The sequence below is a fragment of the Coregonus clupeaformis genome, unplaced genomic scaffold (assembly GCF_020615455.1).
Source record: "Coregonus clupeaformis isolate EN_2021a unplaced genomic scaffold, ASM2061545v1 scaf3216, whole genome shotgun sequence".
Taxonomy (NCBI): Eukaryota; Metazoa; Chordata; class Actinopteri; order Salmoniformes; family Salmonidae; genus Coregonus; species Coregonus clupeaformis.
The window spans coordinates 21,944-41,149 of record NW_025536670.1 but is presented as its reverse complement, the minus strand read 5'-3'; the positions used below and the strand labels follow the sequence as shown (position 1 = coordinate 41,149).

Genomic DNA, 19,206 nt, shown 5'->3' with positions numbered 1-19,206 from the left:
CACATCAACACATTTTCTAAATTGTTAGTAACATTAGCACAGTTGAAATACAATGGTCTTTCACTGCTTTTTATTGAATGTAATTTAAGTGTATACCTCAGCCTTGGGCTCAGTTTTGTCAACCCATCTGTGCAGAGTTGGATCCCAGACAATCTGAGGAAGAAGATATTAGCAATGTGAAGCAAGCCAAAAATGAAAAAAGAATAATCCACTCAATTGTCTCTACATAGAATATACTGTAAATAACAGGTTCCTTACAGATCTGTCTTTGTCCTCAGGTAGATGAACCTCCTTCTTATTAACTTTTCCACTCCCAAAGACCCAGCTGAGCCAGCTTCCACTGTTCTTGTGAACAGCAGGGGTCTCGGGCTCAGCCACCGGCCGGCTGCCAGTCTGGCACTGAGGGTTGGCCTCGGAGTGTTCTGGCTTGGTGATGGACATCATAGCAGGATGCTCAACATATCTAAGCCGGACATCTGTAATAAGTGGGAGAAGTCAGGCGACTCTGCTCATGTCACCATACAGAACAATCACTAGCTGACAGGTAGGAACGTCTTGCTCTGATACTCTGTTACAACCCAATCTTAACCTCCAAGCAGTCACGGGATTACTGGAAGGTTCCTCAAGGATGCTGCGATCACATTTTTGTTGTTGTTTCAAAATCAACAAATCCCGGCATATTATGTGAGGGCTTGCAAATTTGCCAATCGCCGCATTATTTCAATGTAAATGTATTTCGGCATAAAACAGTCAAATCATCGCAATATTATCGCATAGAACTGACCCATTAACATATTACAAAAAGAGGGCTCGCAATTTCAACCAATCACTGCACATTTACTGCATAATAAGGTTCAATCAAGCCACACGAAAACAAATGTTTCCCTTGTCAGCACATTTTCGCAAGAATTGCCGCAGCAAAATCTAGCATATTTGCCTGCAAATTTCACCAAAATCCCTGCGATATCCTGGAGAGATTGACTGGATTACGAAAAATGTATACACTCACTACTGTAAATCGCTCTGGATAAGAGTGTCTGCTAAATGACGAAAATGTAAATAGAAAATAGAGCTAAACCTGTTTTATGTAGAAAATGCATGAAAGTATTTCAGCCATACACTCACATGAGCCATACATACACATTTGGTCTGTCACAACTTATTCCCACGCTATTACAATGGCAATGTCTTTACTTATTAGATAAGGCTTAAATGACCTCTTCTCTTGGAATAGAAATCCACAGGTGGAGTACACACTCCACCATCCCATTTCCACAGTGGTGCCAACATGGGGATGATGGGAGGTGGTTGTGGATGATTGTTTCCATTCTCCACAGGGACGCTGGCTGTGGGGAGGATCCCCTCCCTCTGTGCAGGAACACTGGCCTTTGGGAAGATCCACTCCCTGTGAGCAGGGACGCTGGCTGTTGGGAAGATTCCCTCCCTTTGCGCAGTGACACTGGCCATCAGGAGGATCAACTCCCTCTGTGCAGTGATGATGACTGCTGGGAGAATCCCTTCCCTCTGTGCAGGGACACTGGTTGATTGGAGGATCCCATCCCTCTGTGCAGGGATGAGGCCTGATGCTCGGAGGACCTCCTCCCTCTGCGCAGCAAAGTTGGCTTTGGGAGGATCCCCTCCCCCTGCCCAGCGATGTTGGATGTTTCCCCCCACTCTGTACAGCAACGTCGGCTGCTGGGATGATCTGCAGGTATAATATAGAACACATAGTAATTCCCTAAAATATCAACCACTTGCAATCTATAACATCATTGTCACATACACTGAGTGTGGAAAACATTAAGAACACCTGCTCTTTCCATGACATAGACTGACCAGGTGAAAGCTATAATCTCTTATTGATGTCACTTGTTAAATCCACTTCTCAGTGTAGATGAAGGGGAGGAGTGAGGTTAAAGAAGAATTTTTAAGCCTTGAGACAATTGAGACATGGATTGTGTATGTGTGCCATTCAGACGGTGAATGGGCAAGACAACATTTTTAAGAACCTTTGAATGGGGTATGGTAGTAGGTGCCAGGCGCACCGGTTTGTGTCAAGAACTGCAACGCTACTGGGTTTTTTCATGCTGAACAGTTTTCCGTGTGTATCAAGATTGGTCCACCACCCAACTCAATATTAGGAAGCTGTTCTTAATGTTTTGTACACTCATTGTAGATCAATCCCAAACATGTACATTCATTTGTACGTGTACTGATACTGTAAATACACAAATTACATTAATGTTATCTACAATATATTATAATACCGTAAGCCTCTTTGCTGCGGGGGATCTCCTTCTACAATTTTGAGTGGATGTTCTTCATTTTAGGCATATTCCGCTGTGTTTTGTATTTTTGTTTATTTAAAAAAATATGTCTTTGGAATGGCACTCTTAACTACAGGAGATGATGCTGTCATAAAGCATTTGATGTAAGTATGTAGGACAATTACCCATAATGCTCACTAACTGAACATTAAAAATTACCATGGCAATTATTGACGCATTCACGTACTATCGGAAACTTGGAACCTCAGAGTTAAAATGAATATAAGTTATTTGCGTAGAGCTTCCTATTGGTTGATTCTGATACTTCACACGTGGGAAACTTGGGATCAGAAATGTCAGAGTTTCCTAGTTCCGACTTGCACTTGAATGCGGCATATGGTGAGGGGCCTTCTATGATGTAGGGCAGGTCAGCAACCACATTATTTTACTGTGCCCAGTCGCACACAGACTTTTATGGTCCCACACGTTGCCACCAATGGATTCAAAATGAGTAGCCTAACAATTATTTACATGGCCCCAGTTACATTTGCAACCAAATTATTTTTCTGAGAGAAATCAATAATAGTTGCACACAAAGGGTAACAGTGAGCAATTCACAGTGAGCAGTGAGCAAAATAACCATAGATGGGAAGTTGACAATAGCTTATTAGTAGCATAAATAAATTGTATTTCTATGGTTGCAGTCCTCAAAGATTGAATTGCATTGAACTGAATTAATCAGATCCAATGATTTACCGGCCGTAGGGTGGGGTACCGCTAGTCATCATTATTATAATCACCATCTCAATCATTATCACCATACCATCATAGACTTATTCTTCTGTATCTGAGACTCATCTGGCACAACCTTAGATATGGCAGTCTGCAACTCAATACACTGCCCCTGCATGGTGTTCAGCTTCCCCTGAATGTGGTTAATCGACTGCTTAACATCGTTCAGCAGGATCTGAATCCTATAGGAAATCAGGTGGTTCAACATACTGAGGTGATGAGAGGCTTCAGACAATGCCCATTGGACCATCTTTAGGATTCTTTCTCACTTAACACCAATCTTATTAGGAATGTACCTTTGTGCAGAAGATGTTACTATAGTGTTATTTAGAAGAAAAAAGTGTACTTTGTCAGGTGCCGAAGGGATGACGGGGATTTCTCCCTGCTCCAGTGAGCTCTGTTGGCAGGTCTTGTTCACTGTTGGAGGAACGTGAGCCAAATTAGAGGAAAAATATCTATAGTTGTTCAGCAATTAAACATTCATGGCATATGGGGGATTGTTCTTCCCTGGGAAAAGAATAACAACAGCTGGGGTTTACTTTCAAACTTTTAGATAAAGTGATACGATACAATCTTTAAACCCATCAGAAGTGTAGTGCTTACCTCCATGAAAACATTTATTTTGGGCAACATTGTCCCAATTTTGACCACTAGTTCCAACTTGTGATGCGCAGATCTTGATGAAACGGTCAAGTCAACATTTTGTTAGACATTTCAGAGATAACATGAACAATTGTACATGAGACAGTGCTTCCAGATATTGCAATCCCAGTTGGTCCTTCTGAGGTATGTAAAACATCTGGTGTGTGAGTACTCACATGAAAGGTATCCATGATTCTAGATTAAGCCAATCCTCTATGTGATAACCATCCGATGGGTCAGCAATGGAATGATTGCAGGCTACTTTATGTCTTGGGCCTTTATGAATCATTGAAATACAAGTAATATTGTGAAATTTGTAATGCATAACTGCCATGGTAATATGGAATATTCCATCAATGAGCGTTCCAGTGGCCATGCTGTTTTTGGACTATGAGACCCTGGGCTATACAGTGGGGAAAAAAAGTATTTAGTCAGCCACCAATTGTGCAAGTTCTCCCACTTAAAAAGATGAGAGAGGCCTGTAATTTTCATCATAGGTACACGTCAACTATGACAGACAAAATGAGAAAAAAAATCCAGAAAATCACATTGTAGGATTTTTTATGAATTTATTTGCTAATTATGGTGGAAAATAAGTATTTGGTCAATAACAAAAGTTTCTCAATACTTTGTTATATACCCTTTGTTGGCAATGACACAGGTCAAACGTTTTCTGTAAGTCTTCACAAGGTTTTCACACACTGTTGCTGGTATTTTGGCCCATTCCTACATGCAGATCTCCTCTAGAGCAGTGATGTTTTGGGGCTGTCGCTGGGCAACACGGACTTTCAACTCCCTCCAAAGATTTTCTATGGGGTTGAGATCTGGAGACTGGCTAGGCCACTCCAGGACCTTGAAATGCTTCTTACGAAGCCACTCCTTTGTTGCCCGGGCGGTGTGTTTGGGATTATTGTCATGCTGAAAGACCCAGCCACGTTTCATCTTCAATGCCCTTGCTGATGGAAGGAGGTTTTCACTCAAAATCTCACGATACATGTCCCCATTCATTCTTTCCTTTACACGGATCAGTCGTCCTGGTCCCTTTGCAGAAAAACAGCCCCAAAGCATGATGTTTCCACCCCCATGCTTCACAGTAGGTATGGTGTTCTTTGGATGCAACTCAGCATTCTTTGTCCTCCAAACACGACGAGTTGAGTTTTTACCTAAAAGTTATATTTTGGTTTCATCTGACCATATGACATTGTCCCAATCCTCTTCTGGATCATCCAAATGCACTCTAGCAAACTTCAGACGGGCCTGGACATGTACTAGCTTAAGCAGGGGAACACGTCTGGCACTGCAGGATTTGAGTCCCTGGCGGCGTAGTGTGTTACTGATGGTAGGCTTTGTTACTTTGGTCCCAGCTCTCTGCAGGTCATTCACTAGGTCCCCCGTGTGGTTCTGGGATTTTTGCTCACCGTTCTTGTGATCATTTTGACCCCACGGGGTGAGATCTTGCGTGGAGCCCCAGATCGAGGGAGATTATCAGTGGTCTTGTATGTCTTCCATTTCCTAATAATTGCTCCCACAGTTGATTTCTTCAAACCAAGCTGCTTACCTATTGCAGATTCAGTCTTCCCAGCCTGGTGCAGGTCTACAATTTTGTTTCTGGTGTCCTTTGACAGCTCTTTGGTCTTGGCCATAGTGGAGTTTGGAGTGTGACTGTTTGAGGTTGTGGACAGGTGTCTTTTATACTGATAACAAGTTCAAACAGGTGCCATTAATACAGGTAACGAGTGGAGGACAGAGGAGCCTCTTAAAGAAGAAGTTACAGGTCTGTGAGAGCCAGACATCTTGCTTGTTTGTAGGTGACCAAATACTTATTTTCCACCATACTTTGCAAATAAATTCATAAAAATCCTACAATGTGATTTTCTGGAATTTTATTCTCTCAATTTGTCTGTCATAGTTGACGTGTACCTATGATGAAAATTACAGGCCTCTCTCATCTTTTTAAGTGGGAGAACTTGCACAATTGGTGGCTGACTAAATACTTTTTTCCCCCCACTGTATACTATGATGAGCAAATAACATGCATATATTTTGCATTACCCATTGAACGAGTCAGTGTCAACTGATTATTCGCAAAAATAGCAACTTTATATTCCTTCCTGGACACTGACTCGTGCAATGCGTAATGCATAATCTATGCTTGTTATTGTCTCATCATAGTATATAGCCGAGGGTCTCATAGTCCAAAAAACAGCATTGGCCATTGGAATGCTCATTCAAAACAACTAACTTTTATGATTAATCACTTGACTTGAGTATTTTGAGTTCGGAACTAAAACATTAAAAGTAGGCTATATCTTGACGCATATGCTTACCTTGGACAAGCGTATCCAAAAGGCCTATCCAGTCGTGCGTGAAGATACCGTTAGGCAGATAAAACCGCAGGACCGTTTGAGAAACGCTCGGTATTGTGAATCTGTCACACTGACGTAAAAGCACATTCAAAATGTATAACTCACATAGTTGAATGTCCTGCAAGCCAATCAGAATCGAGTTTAAAACAATAACGTGGGTTCCGTTGAACGTCACAAACATATTAGGACACTAACGTCACAGATTACAGTCAGTGAACATGGGTTAAATAGAATAACTTTGTTTTTCCCCAGAGGAAACTTCAGGGAAATCTTATTTGGCTATATGTATATGCACATCGTATTGAATTGAGATTACATTTACTGCAACACTGAAACTATGTAGCATAATCCTATGAGGATCATATGTCAAATGTCAGAATCATGGCACATGAAAACATAATGAAACTGACTGTGTAACAGTTGTTAAAGTACTTTGTGAATTTCACAATCTTCATATATTAATATAGCATGTTGATTTGTTATTATGCATTCCTGCATCCTGGGAAAGGAGAGTGTGTACTTACGTTTTGCCCTGCGTGCTCAAATAATGTTGATGCACTATGAGAGGTAGGCACGCTTTTTCTGTCCTCTTTAGAAAAGTTTGATTCCTTCAAGCACAAAGTCATACACACAGTGTTTTGTTCATGAATAATGTTGTATATTTAGAGTTTACTCATGAGTGGATGGTATTGTTAAGATGCAATTGTAATTTTTAGGATGATATTAACATGGTTACTAGCTAGCTAAGGTATTGTATGTGTGAACATGGCTAGCTCCTCGACTGATCCCAGTCCTTTGTATTGTGCGTCTATGTTGTAGAAAGAGGCGACAATGGGCAGAACATATTTGTGCTCTACAAATGTTTTGTCTTTTCTTTTGGATGCAGAGATAATTCTGATTCATTAAAACAGCCTGATCTCCGAAGTCCACGTCTATAGTCCCAATCAATCACACACAACGCAGAGATACAGCCGTGCAGTACAGTGCCGGTTATGGGGCCTTCTAGACCCGGATTCATCGTTGATCGACGTCAGCTCAATCACCGCGGCGCTGCTGCTCTAGAGACTCTGTTTACATCATTAAGGTACTCCTGCCGCCTTGGGGCAAAAGCGAATCTGCAGTCTATATTCTCTCCTGTTTATTTATTTTCTGAAAACGATGTATTGAGAGTGCTGTTTATGGTTAACTAATATAGAAGTGTGTTCATCAACAGACATTTTAACATAACATTAGTGGTTTAGTGACATGGCATCTTATAATGGTGATGATGAACCCAAATTCACTGCTGGGATGGGGAGGTTTTTCTCATACCCTGATCAAACACCTGTAAAGCGTGTAGGTGCAGTAGGTTCCCCCATGTTTTGCTCCACTAAAAATACTGATGAAAGCCCTTCATCTAGTGTTAATCAAAATGCCCCCTGTAGATGGTTTAGCTGAGCTGGTCACTCAGCTAGCCCAGGAAATAGGGAGCTCCATTAGGGAGGAAATACAGAGTGGCAGGTCCAGCACTCATGAGCCACCAGTAAGTACAGAAAAGATAAGTGATCATCACTCAGAGTCAGCAGGATATGTAGACCTCAGTAAAATGAAGTTCATCATGCAATCAGATGTAAAGGAACCTCCTACATATAGAGGAGATGGTACAGACAAATGCTCCATTCATGAATGGGAGGAGTTGAAGTTCAAAGTATATTCTCACATCAACACATTTTCTAAATTGTTAGTAACATTAGCACAGTTGAAATACAATGGTCTTTCACTGCTTTTTATTGAATGTAATTTAAGTGTATACCTCAGCCTTGGGCTCAGTTTTGTCAACCCATCTGTGCAGAGTTGGATCCCAGACAATCTGAGGAAGAAGATATTAGCAATGTGAAGCAAGCCAAAAATGAAAAAGAATAATCCACTCAATTGTCTCTACATAGAATATACTGTAAATAACAGGTTCCTTACAGATCTGTCTTTGTCCTCAGGTAGATGAACCTCCTTCTTATTAACTTTTCCACTCCCAAAGACCCAGCTGAGCCAGCTTCCACTGTTCTTGTGAACAGCAGGGGTCTCGGGCTCAGCCACCGGCCGGCTGCCAGTCTGGCACTGAGGGTTGGCCTCGGAGTGTTCTGGCTTGGTGATGGACATCATAGCAGGATGCTCAACATATCTAAGCCGGACATCTGTAATAAGTGGGAGAAGTCAGGCGACTCTGCTCATGTCACCATACAGAACAATCACTAGCTGACAGGTAGGAACGTCTTGCTCTGATACTCTGTTACAACCCAATCTTAACCTCCAAGCAGTCACAGGGATTACTGGAAGGTTCCTCAAGGATGCTGCGATCACATTTTTGTTGTTGTTTCAAAATCAACAAATCCCGGCATATTATGTGAGGGCTTGCAAATTTGCCAATCGCCGCATTGTTTCAATGTAAATGTATTTCGGCATAAAACAGTCAAATCATCGCAATATTATCGCATAGAACTGACCCATTAACATATTACAAAAAGAGGGCTCGCAATTTCAACCAATCACTGCACATTTACTGCATAATAAGGTTCAATCAAGCCACACGTCAACAAATGTTTCCCTTGTCAGCACATTTTCGCAAGAATTGCCGCAGCAAAATCTAGCATATTTGCCTGCAAATTTCACCAAAATCCCTGCGATATCCTGGAGAGATTGACTGGATTACGAAAATGTATACACTCACTACTGTAAATCGCTCTGGATAAGAGTGTCTGCTAAATGACGAAAATGTAAATAGAAAATAGAGCTAAACCTGTTTTATGTAGAAAATGCATGAAAGTATTTCAGCCATACACTCACATGAGCCATACATACACATTTGGTCTGTCACAACTTATTCCCACGCTATTACAATGGCAATGTCTTTACTTATTAGATAAGGCTTAAATGACCTCTTCTCTTGGAATAGAAATCCACAGGTGGAGTACACACTCCACCATCCCATTTCCACAGTGGTGCCAACATGGGGATGATGGGAGGTGGTTGTGGATGATTGTTTCCATTCTCCACAGGGACGCTGGCTGTGGGGAGGATCCCCTCCCTCTGTGCAGGAACACTGGCCTTTGGGAAGATCCACTCCCTGTGAGCAGGGACGCTGGCTGTTGGGAAGATTCCCTCCCTTTGCGCAGTGACACTGGCCATCAGGAGGATCAACTCCCTCTGTGCAGTGATGATGACTGCTGGGAGAATCCCTTCCCTCTGTGCAGGGACACTGGTTGATTGGAGGATCCCATCCCTCTGTGCAGGGATGAGGCCTGATGCTCGGAGGACCTCCTCCCTCTGCGCAGCAAAGTTGGCTTTTGGGAGGATCCCTCCCCCTGCCCAGCGATGTTGGATGTTTCCCCCCCACTCTGTACAGCAACGTCGGCTGCTGGGATGATCTGCAGGTATAATATAGAACACATAGTAATTCCCTAAAATATCAACCACTTGCAATCTATAACATCATTGTCACATACACTGAGTGTGGAAAACATTAAGAACACCTGCTCTTTCCATGACATAGACTGACCAGGTGAAAGCTATAATCTCTTATTGATGTCACTTGTTAAATCCACTTCTCAGTGTAGATGAAGGGGAGGAGTGAGGTTAAAGAAGAATTTTTAAGCCTTGAGACAATTGAGACATGGATTGTGTATGTGTGCCATTCAGACGGTGAATGGGCAAGACAACATTTTTAAGAACCTTTGAATGGGGTATGGTAGTAGGTGCCAGGCGCACCGGTTTGTGTCAAGAACTGCAACGCTACTGGGTTTTTCATGCTGAACAGTTTTCCGTGTGTATCAAGATTGGTCCACCACCCAACTCAATATTAGAAAGCTGTTCTTAATGTTTTGTACACTCATTGTAGATCAATCCCAAACATGTACATTCATTTGTACGTGTACTGATACTGTAAATACACAAATTACATTAATGTTATCTACAATATATTATAATACCGTAAGCCTCTTTGCTGCGGGGGATCTCCTTCTACAATTTTGAGTGGATGTTCTTCATTTTAGGCATATTCCGCTGTGTTTTGTATTTTTGTTTATTTAAAAAAATATGTCTTTGGAATGGCACTCTTAACTACAGGAGATGATGCTGTCATAAAGCATTTGATGTAAGTATGTAGGACAATTACCCATAATGCTCACTAACTGAACATTAAAAATTACCATGGCAATTATTGACGCATTCACGTACTATCGGAAACTTGGAACCTCAGAGTTAAAATGAATATAAGTTATTTGCGTAGAGCTTCCTATTGGTTGATTCTGATACTTCACACGTGGGAAACTTGGGATCAGAAATGTCAGAGTTTCCTAGTTCCGACTTGCACTTGAATGCGGCATATGGTGAGGGGCCTTCTATGATGTAGGGCAGGTCAGCAACCAAATTGTTTTACTGTGCCCAGTCGCACACAGACTTTTATGGTCCCACACGTTGCCACCAATGGATTCAAAATGAGTAGCCTAACAATTATTTACATGGCCCCAGTTACATTTGCAACCAAATTATTTTTCTGAGAGAAATCAATAATAGTTGCACACAAAGGGTAACAGTGAGCAATTCACAGTGAGCAGTGAGCAAAATAACCATAGATGGGAAGTTGACAATAGCTTATTAGTAGCATAAATAAATTGTATTTCTATGGTTGCAGTCCTCAAAGATTGAATTGCATTGAACTGAATTAATCAGATCCAATGATTTAGGGTGGGGTACCGCTAGTCATCATTATTATAATCACCATCTCAATCATTATCACCATACCATCATAGACTTATTCTTCTGTATCTGAGACTCATCTGGCACAACCTTAGATATGGCAGTCTGCAACTCAATACACTGCCCCTGCATGGTGTTCAGCTTCCCCTGAATGTGGTTAATCGACTGCTTAACATCGTTCAGCAGGATCTGAATCCTATAGGAAATCAGGTGGTTCAACATACTGAGGTGATGAGAGGCTTCAGACAATGCCCATTGGACCATCTTTAGGATTCTTTCTCACTTAACACCAATCTTATTAGGAATGTACCTTTGTGCAGAAGATGTTACTATAGTGTTATTTAGAAGAAAAAAGTGTACTTTGTCAGGTGCCGAAGGGATGACGGGATGTCTCCCTGCTCCAGTGAGCTCTGTTGGCAGGTCTTGTTCACTGTTGGAGGAACGTGAGCCAAATTAGAGGAAAAATATCTATAGTTGTTCAGCAATGAAACATTCATGGCATATGGGGGATTGTTCTTCCCTGGGAAAAGAATAACAACAGCTGGGGTTTACTTTCAAACTTTTAGATAAAGTGATACGATACAATCTTTAAACCCATCAGAAGTGTTGTGCTTACCTCCATGAAAACATTTATTTTGGGCAACATTGTCCCAATTTTGACCACTAGTTCCAACTTGTGATGCGCAGATCTTGATGAAACCGTCAAGTCAACATTTTGTTAGACATTTCAGAGATAACATGAACAATTGTACATGAGACAGTGCTTCCAGATATTGCAATCCCAGTTGGTCCTTCTGAGGTATGTAAAAAATCTGGTGTGTGAGTACTCACATGAAAGGTATCCATGATTCTAGATTAAGCCAATCCTCTATGTGATAACCATCCGATGGGTCAGCAATGGAATGATTGCAGGCTACTTTATGTCTTGGGCCTTTATGAATCATTGAAATACAAGTAATATTGTGAAATTGTAATGCATAACTGCCATGGTAATATGGAATATTCCATCAATGAGCGTTCAGTGGCCATGCTGTTTTTGGACTATGAGACCCTGGGCTATATACTATGATGAGCAAATAACATGCATATATTTTGCATTACCCATTGAACGAGTCAGTGTCAACTGATTATTCGCAAAAATAGCAACTTTATATTCCTTCCTGGACACTGACTCGTGCAATGCGTAATGCATAATCTATGCTTGTTATTGTCTCATCATAGTATATAGCCGAGGGTCTCATAGTCCAAAAACAGCATTGGCCATTGGAATGCTCATTCAAAACAACTAACTTTTATGATTAATCACTTGACTTGAGTATTTTGAGTTCGGAACTAAAACATTAAAAGTAGGCTATATCTTGACGCATATGCTTACCTTGGACAAGCGTATCCAAAAGGCCTATCCAGTCGTGCATGAAGATACCGTTAGGCAGATAAAACCGCAGGACCGTTTGAGAAACGCTCGGTATTGTGAATCTGTCACACTGACGTAAAAGCACATTCAAAATGTATAACTCACATAGTTGAATGTCCTGCAAGCCAATCATAATCGAGTTTAAAACAATAACGTGGGTTCCGTGGAACGTCACAAACATATTAGGCCACTTGCGTCACAGATTACAGTCAGTGAACATGGGTTTAATAGAATAACTTTGTTTTTCCCCAGAGGAAACTTCAGGGAAATCTTATTTGGCTATATGTATATGCACATCGTATTGAATTGAGATGACATTTACTGCAACACTGAAACTATGTAGCATAATCCTATGAGGATCATATGTCAAATGTCAGAATCATGGCACATGAAAACATAATGAAACTGACTGTGTAACAGTTGTTAAAGTACTTTGTGAATTTCACAATCTTCATATATTAATATAGCATGTTGATTTGTTATTATGCATTCCTGCATCCTGGGAAAAGGAGAGTGTGTACTTACGTTTTGCCCTGCGTGCTCAAATAATGTTGATGCACTATGAGAGGTAGGCACGCTTTTTCTGTCCTCTTTAGAAAAGTTTGATTCCTTCAAGCACAAAGTCATACACACAGTGTTTTGTTCATGAATAATGTTGTATATTTAGAGTTTACTCATGAGTGGATGGTATTGTTAAGATGCAATTGTAATTTTTAGGATGATATTAACATGGTTACTAGCTAGCTAAGGTATTGTATGTGTGAACATGGCTAGCTCCTCGACTGATCCCAGTCCTTTGTATTGTGCGTCTATGTTGTAGAAAGAGGCGACAATGGGCAGAACATATTTGTGCTCTACAAATGTTTTGTCTTTTCTTTTGGATGCAGAGATAATTCTGATTCATTAAAACAGCCTGATCTCCGAAGTCCACGTCTATAGTCCCAATCAATCACACACAACGCAGAGATACAGCCGTGCAGTACAGTGCCGGTTATGGGGCCTTCTAGACCCGGATTCATCGTTGATCGACGTCAACTCAATCACCGCGGCGCTGCTGCTCTAGAGACTCTGTTTACATCGTTAAGGTACTCCTGCCGCCTTGGGGCAAAAAGCGAATCTGCAGTCTATATTCTCTCCTGTTTATTTATTTTCTGAAAACGATGTATTGAGAGTGCTGTTTATGGTTAACTAATATAGAAGTGTGTTCATCAACAGACATTTTAACATAACATTAGTGGTTTAGTGACATGGCATCTTATAATGGTGATGATGAACCCAAATTCACTGCTGGGATGGGGAGGTTTTTCTCATACCCTGATCAAACACCTGTAAAGCGTGTAGGTGCAGTAGGTTCCCCCATGTTTTGCTCCACTAAAAATACTGATGAAAGCCCTTCATCTAGTGTTAATCAAAATGCCCCTGTAGATGGTTTAGCTGAGCTGGTCACTCAGCTAGCCCAGGAAATAGGGAGCTCCATTAGGGAGGAAATACAGAGTGGCAGGTCCAGCACTCATGAGCCACCAGTAAGTACAGAAAAGATAAGTGATCATCACTCAGAGTCAGCAGGATATGTAGACCTCAGTAAAATGAAGTTCATCATGCAATCAGATGTAAAGGAACCTCCTACATATAGAGGAGATGGTACAGACAAATGCTCCATTCATGAATGGGAGGAGTTGAAGTTCAAAGTATATTCTCACATCAACACATTTTCTAAATTGTTAGTAACATTAGCACAGTTGAAATACAATGGTCTTTCACTGCTTTTTATTGAATGTAATTTAAGTGTATACCTCAGCCTTGGGCTCAGTTTTGTCAACCCATCTGTGAAGAGTTGGATCCGAGACAATCTGAGGAAGAAGATATTAGCAATGTGAAGCAAGCCAAAAATGAAAAAAGAATAATCCACTCAATTGTCTCTACATAGAATATACTGTAAATAACAGGTTCCTTACAGATCTGTCTTTGTCCTCAGGTAGATGAACCTCCTTCTTATTAACTTTTCCACTCCCAAAGACCCAGCTGAGCCAGCTTCCACTGTTCTTGTGAACAGCAGGGGTCTCGGGCTCAGCCACCGGCCGGCTGCCAGTCTGGCACTGAGGGTTGGCCTCTGAGTGTTCTGGCTTGGTGATGGACATCATAGCAGGATGCTCAACATATCTAAGCCGGACATCTGTAATAAGTGGGAGAAGTCAGGCGACTCTGCTCATGTCACCATACAGAACAATCACTAGCTGACAGGTAGGAACGTCTTGCTCTGATACTCTGTTACAACCCAATCTTAACCTCCAAGCAGTCACAGGGATTACTGGAAGGTTCCTCAAGGATGCTGCGATCACATTTTTGTTGTTGTTTCAAAATCAACAAATCCCGGCATATTACGTGAGGGCTTGCAAATTTGCCAATCGCCGCATTATTTCAATGTAAATGTATTTCGGCATAAAACAGTCAAATCATCGCAATATCATCGTATAGAACTGATACATTAACATATTACAAAAAGAGGGCTCGCAATTTCAACCAATCACCGCACATTTACTGCATAATAAGGTTCAATCAAGCCACACGTCAACAAATGTTTCCCTTGTCAGCTCATTTTCGCAAGAATTGCCGCAGCAAAATCTAGCATATTTGCCTGCAAATATCACAAAAATCCCTGCGATATCCTGGAGAGATTGACTGGATTACGAAAATGTATACACTCACTACTGTAAATCGCTCTGGATAAGAGTGTCTGCTAAATGACGAAAATGTAAATAGAAAATAGAGCTAAACCTGTTTTATGTAGAAAATGCATGAAAGTATTACAGCCATACACTCACATGAGCCATACATACACATTTGGTCTGTCACAACTTATTCCCACGCTATCACAATGGCAATGTCTTTACTTATTAGATAAGGCTTAAATGACCTCTTCTCTTGGAATAGAAATCCACAGGTGGAGTACACACTCCACCATCCCATTTCCACAGTGGTGCCAACATGGGGATGATGGGAGGTGGTTGTGGATGATTGTTTCCATTCTCCACAGGGACGCTGGCTGTGGGGAGGATCCCCTCCCTCTGTGCAGGAACACTGGCCTTTGGGAAGATCCACTCCCTGTGAGCAGGGACGCTGGCTGTTGGGAAGATTCCCTCCCTTTGCGCAGTGACACTGGCCATCAGGAGGATCAACTCCCTCTGTGCAGTGATGATGACTGCTGGGAGAATCCCTTCCCTCTGTGCAGGGACACTGGTTGATTGGAGGATCCCATCCCTCTGTGCAGGGATGAGGCCTGATGCTCGGAGGACCTCCTCCCTCTGCGCAGCAAAGTTGGCTTTTGGGAGGATCCCCTCCCCCTGCCCAGCGATGTTGGATGTTTCCCCCCCACTCTGTACAGCAACGTCGGCTGCTGGGATGATCTGCAGGTATAATATAGAACACATAGTAATTCCCTAAAATATCAACCACTTGCAATCTATAACATCATTGTCACATACACTGAGTGTGGAAAACATTAAGAACACCTGCTCTTTCCATGACATAGACTGACCAGGTGAAAGCTATAATCTCTTATTGATGTCACTTGTTAAATCCACTTCTCAGTGTAGATGAAGGGGAGGAGTGAGGTTAAAGAAGAATTTTAAGCCTTGAGACAATTGAGACATGGATTGTGTATGTGTGCCATTCAGACGGTGAATGGGCAAGACAACATTTTTAAGAACCTTTGAATGGGGTATGGTAGTAGGTGCCAGGCGCACCGGTTTGTGTCAAGAACTGCAACGCTACTGGGTTTTTCATGCTGAACAGTTTTCCGTGTGTATCAAGATTGGTCCACCACCCAACTCAATATTAGGAAGCTGTTCTTAATGTTTTGTACACTCATTGTAGATCAATCCCAAACATGTACATTCATTTGTACGTGTACTGATACTGTAAATACACAAATTACATTAATGTTATCTACAATATATTATAATACCGTAAGCCTCTTTGCTGCGGGGGATCTCCTTCTACAATTTTGAGTGGATGTTCTTCATTTTAGGCATATTCCGCTGTGTTTTGTATTTTTGTTTATTTAAAAAAATATGTCTTTGGAATGGCACTCTTAACTACAGGAGATGATGCTGTCATAAAGCATTTGATGTAAGTATGTAGGACAATTACCCATAATGCTCACTAACTGAACATTAAAAATTACCATGGCAATTATTGACGCATTCACGTACTATCGGAAACTTGGAACCTCAGAGTTAAAATGAATATAAGTTATTTGCGTAGAGCTTCCTATTGGTTGATTCTGATACTTCACACGTGGGAAACTTGGGATCAGAAATGTCAGAGTTTCCTAGTTCCGACTTGCACTTGAATGCGGCATATGGTGAGGGGCCTTCTATGATGTAGGGCAGGTCAGCAACCACATTATTTTACTGTGCCCAGTCGCACACAGACTTTTATGGTCCCACACGTTGCCACCAATGGATTCAAAATGAGTAGCCTAACAATTATTTACATGGCCCCAGTTACATTTGCAACCAAATTATTTTTCTGAGAGAAATCAATAATAGTTGCACACAAAGGGTAACAGTGAGCAATTCACAGTGAGCAGTGAGCAAAATAACCATAGATGGGAAGTTGACAATAGCTTATTAGTAGCATAAATAAATTGTATTTCTATGGTTGCAGTCCTCAAAGATTGAATTGCATTGAACTGAATTAATCAGATCCAATGATTTACCGCCCGTAGGGTGGGGTACCGCTAGTCATCATTATTATAATCACCATCTCAATCATTATCACCATACCATCATAGACTTATTCTTCTGTATCTGAGACTCATCTGGCACAACCTTAGATATGGCAGTCTGCAACTCAATACACTGCCCCTGCATGGTGTTCAGCTTCCCCTGCATGTGGTTAATCGACTGCTTAACATCGTTCAGCAGGATCTGAATCCTATAGGAAATCAGGTGGTTCAACATGCTGAGGTGATGAGAGGCTTCAGACAATGCCCATTGGACCATCTTTAGGATTCTTTCTCACTTAACACCAATCTTATTAGGAATGTACCTTTGTGCAGAAGATGTTACTATAGTGTTATTTAGAAGAAAAAAGTGTACTTTGTCAGGTGCCGAAGGGATGACGGGATGTCTCCCTGCTCCAGTGAGCTCTGTTGGCAGGTCTTGTTCACTGTTGGAGGAACGTGAGCCAAATTAGAGGAAAAATATCTATAGTTGTTCAGCAATGAAACATTCATGGCATATGGGGGATTGTTCTTCCCTGGGAAAATAATAACAACAGCTGGGGTTTACTTTCAAACTTTTAGATAAAGTGATACGATACAATCTTTAAACCCATCAGAAGTGTAGTGCTTACCTCCATGAAAACATTTATTTTGGGCAACATTGTCCCAATTTTGACCACTAGTTCCAACTTGTGATGCGCAGATCTTGATGAAACGGTCAAGTCAACATTTTGTTAGAAATTTCAGAGATAACATTAACAATTGTACATGAGACAGTGCTTCCAGATATTGCAATCCCAGTTGGTCCTTCTGAGGTATGTAAAAAATCTGGTGTGTGAGTACTCACATGAAAGGTATCCATGATTCTAGATTAAGCCAATCCTCTATGTGATAACCATCCGATGGGTCAGCAATGGAATGATTGCAGGCTACTTTATGTCTTGGGCCTTTATGAATCATTGAAATACAAGTAATATTGTGAAATTGTAATGCATAACTGCCATGGTAATATGGAATATTCCATCAATGAGCGTTCCAGTGGCCATGCTGTTTTTGAACTATGAGACCCTGGGCTATATACTATGATGAGCAAATAACATGCATAGATTTTGCATTACCCATTGAACGAGTCAGTGTCAACTGATTATTCGCAAAAATAGCAACTTTATATTCCTTCCTGGACACTGACTCGTGCAATGCGTAATGCATAATCTATGCTTGTTATTGTCTCATCATAGTATATAGCCGAGGGTCTCATAGTCCAAAAACAGCATTGGCCATTGGAATGCTCATTCAAAACAACTAACTTTTATGATTAATCACTTGATTTGAGTATTTTGAGTTCGGAACTAAAACATTAAAAGTAGGCTATATCTTGACGCATATGCTTACCTTGGACAAGCGTATCCAAAAGGCCTATCCAGTCGTGCGTGAAGATACCGTTAGGCAGATAAAACCGCAGGACCGTTTGAGAAACGCTCGGTATTGTGAATCCGTCACACTGACGTAAAAGCACATTCAAAATGTATAACTCACATAGTTGAATGTCCTGCAAGCCAATCAGAATCGAGTTTAAAACAATAACGTGGGTTCCGTGGAACGTCACAAACATATTAGGACACTTGCGTCACAGATTACAGTCAGTGAACATGGGTTTAATAGAATAACTTTGTTTTTCCCCAGAGGAAACTTCAGGGAAATCTTATTTGGCTATATTTATATGCACATCGTATTGAATTGAGATGACATTTACTGCAACACTGAAACTATGTAGCATAATCCTATGAGGATCATATGTCAAATGTCAGAATCATGGCACATGAAAACATAATGAAACTGACTGTGTAACAGTTGTTAAAGTACTTTGTGAATTTCACAATCTTCATATATTAATATAGCATGTTGATTTGTTATTATGCATTCCTGCATCCTGGGAAAAGGAGAGTGTGTACTTACGTTTTGCCCTGCGTGCTCAAATAATGTTGATGCACTATGAGAGGTAGGCACGCTTTTTCTGTCCTCTTTAGAAAAGTTTGATTCCTTCAAGCACAAAGTCATACACACAGTGTTTTGTTCATGAATAATGGTGTATATTTAGAGTTTACTCATGAGTGGATGGTATTGTTAAGATGCAATTGTAATTTTTAGGATGATATTAACATGGTTACTAGCTAGCTAAGGTATTGTATGTGTGAACATGGCTAGCTCCTCGACTGATCCCAGTCCTTTGTATTGTGCGTCTATGTTGTAGAAAGAGGCGACAATGGG

The 19,206-nt window shown here is 41.1% G+C and overlaps 1 protein-coding gene and 2 long non-coding RNA genes across 3 annotated transcripts; all 3 read right to left on the bottom strand.

Moving 5' to 3' along the window:
• Positions 1 to 54: 54 nt before the first annotated feature.
• On the bottom strand, positions 55 to 3,052 carry LOC123489701. Its single transcript, XM_045220139.1, has 4 exons — positions 3,024 to 3,052; positions 1,218 to 1,705; positions 259 to 476; positions 55 to 153 (listed from the first exon to the last, which is right to left on the bottom strand). The coding sequence occupies exons 1-4, from the start codon at positions 3,050 to 3,052 to the stop codon at positions 85 to 87; spliced, it is 804 nt and encodes a 267-aa protein (XP_045076074.1). The 3' UTR covers positions 55 to 84.
• Positions 3,053 to 3,405: 353 nt separating this feature from the next.
• On the bottom strand, positions 3,406 to 6,186 carry LOC121565208. Its single transcript, XR_006000463.2, has 4 exons — positions 6,029 to 6,186; positions 3,878 to 3,977; positions 3,663 to 3,735; positions 3,406 to 3,476 (listed from the first exon to the last, which is right to left on the bottom strand). It is a non-coding gene; the product is annotated as an uncharacterized LOC121565208 (long non-coding RNA).
• Positions 6,187 to 9,940: 3,754 nt separating this feature from the next.
• On the bottom strand, positions 9,941 to 13,237 carry LOC121565209. The gene is made up of 4 exons (XR_006000465.2): positions 12,174 to 13,237; positions 11,630 to 11,729; positions 11,415 to 11,487; positions 9,941 to 11,228 (listed from the first exon to the last, which is right to left on the bottom strand). It is a non-coding gene; the product is annotated as an uncharacterized LOC121565209 (long non-coding RNA).
• Positions 13,238 to 19,206: the final 5,969 nt, after the last annotated feature.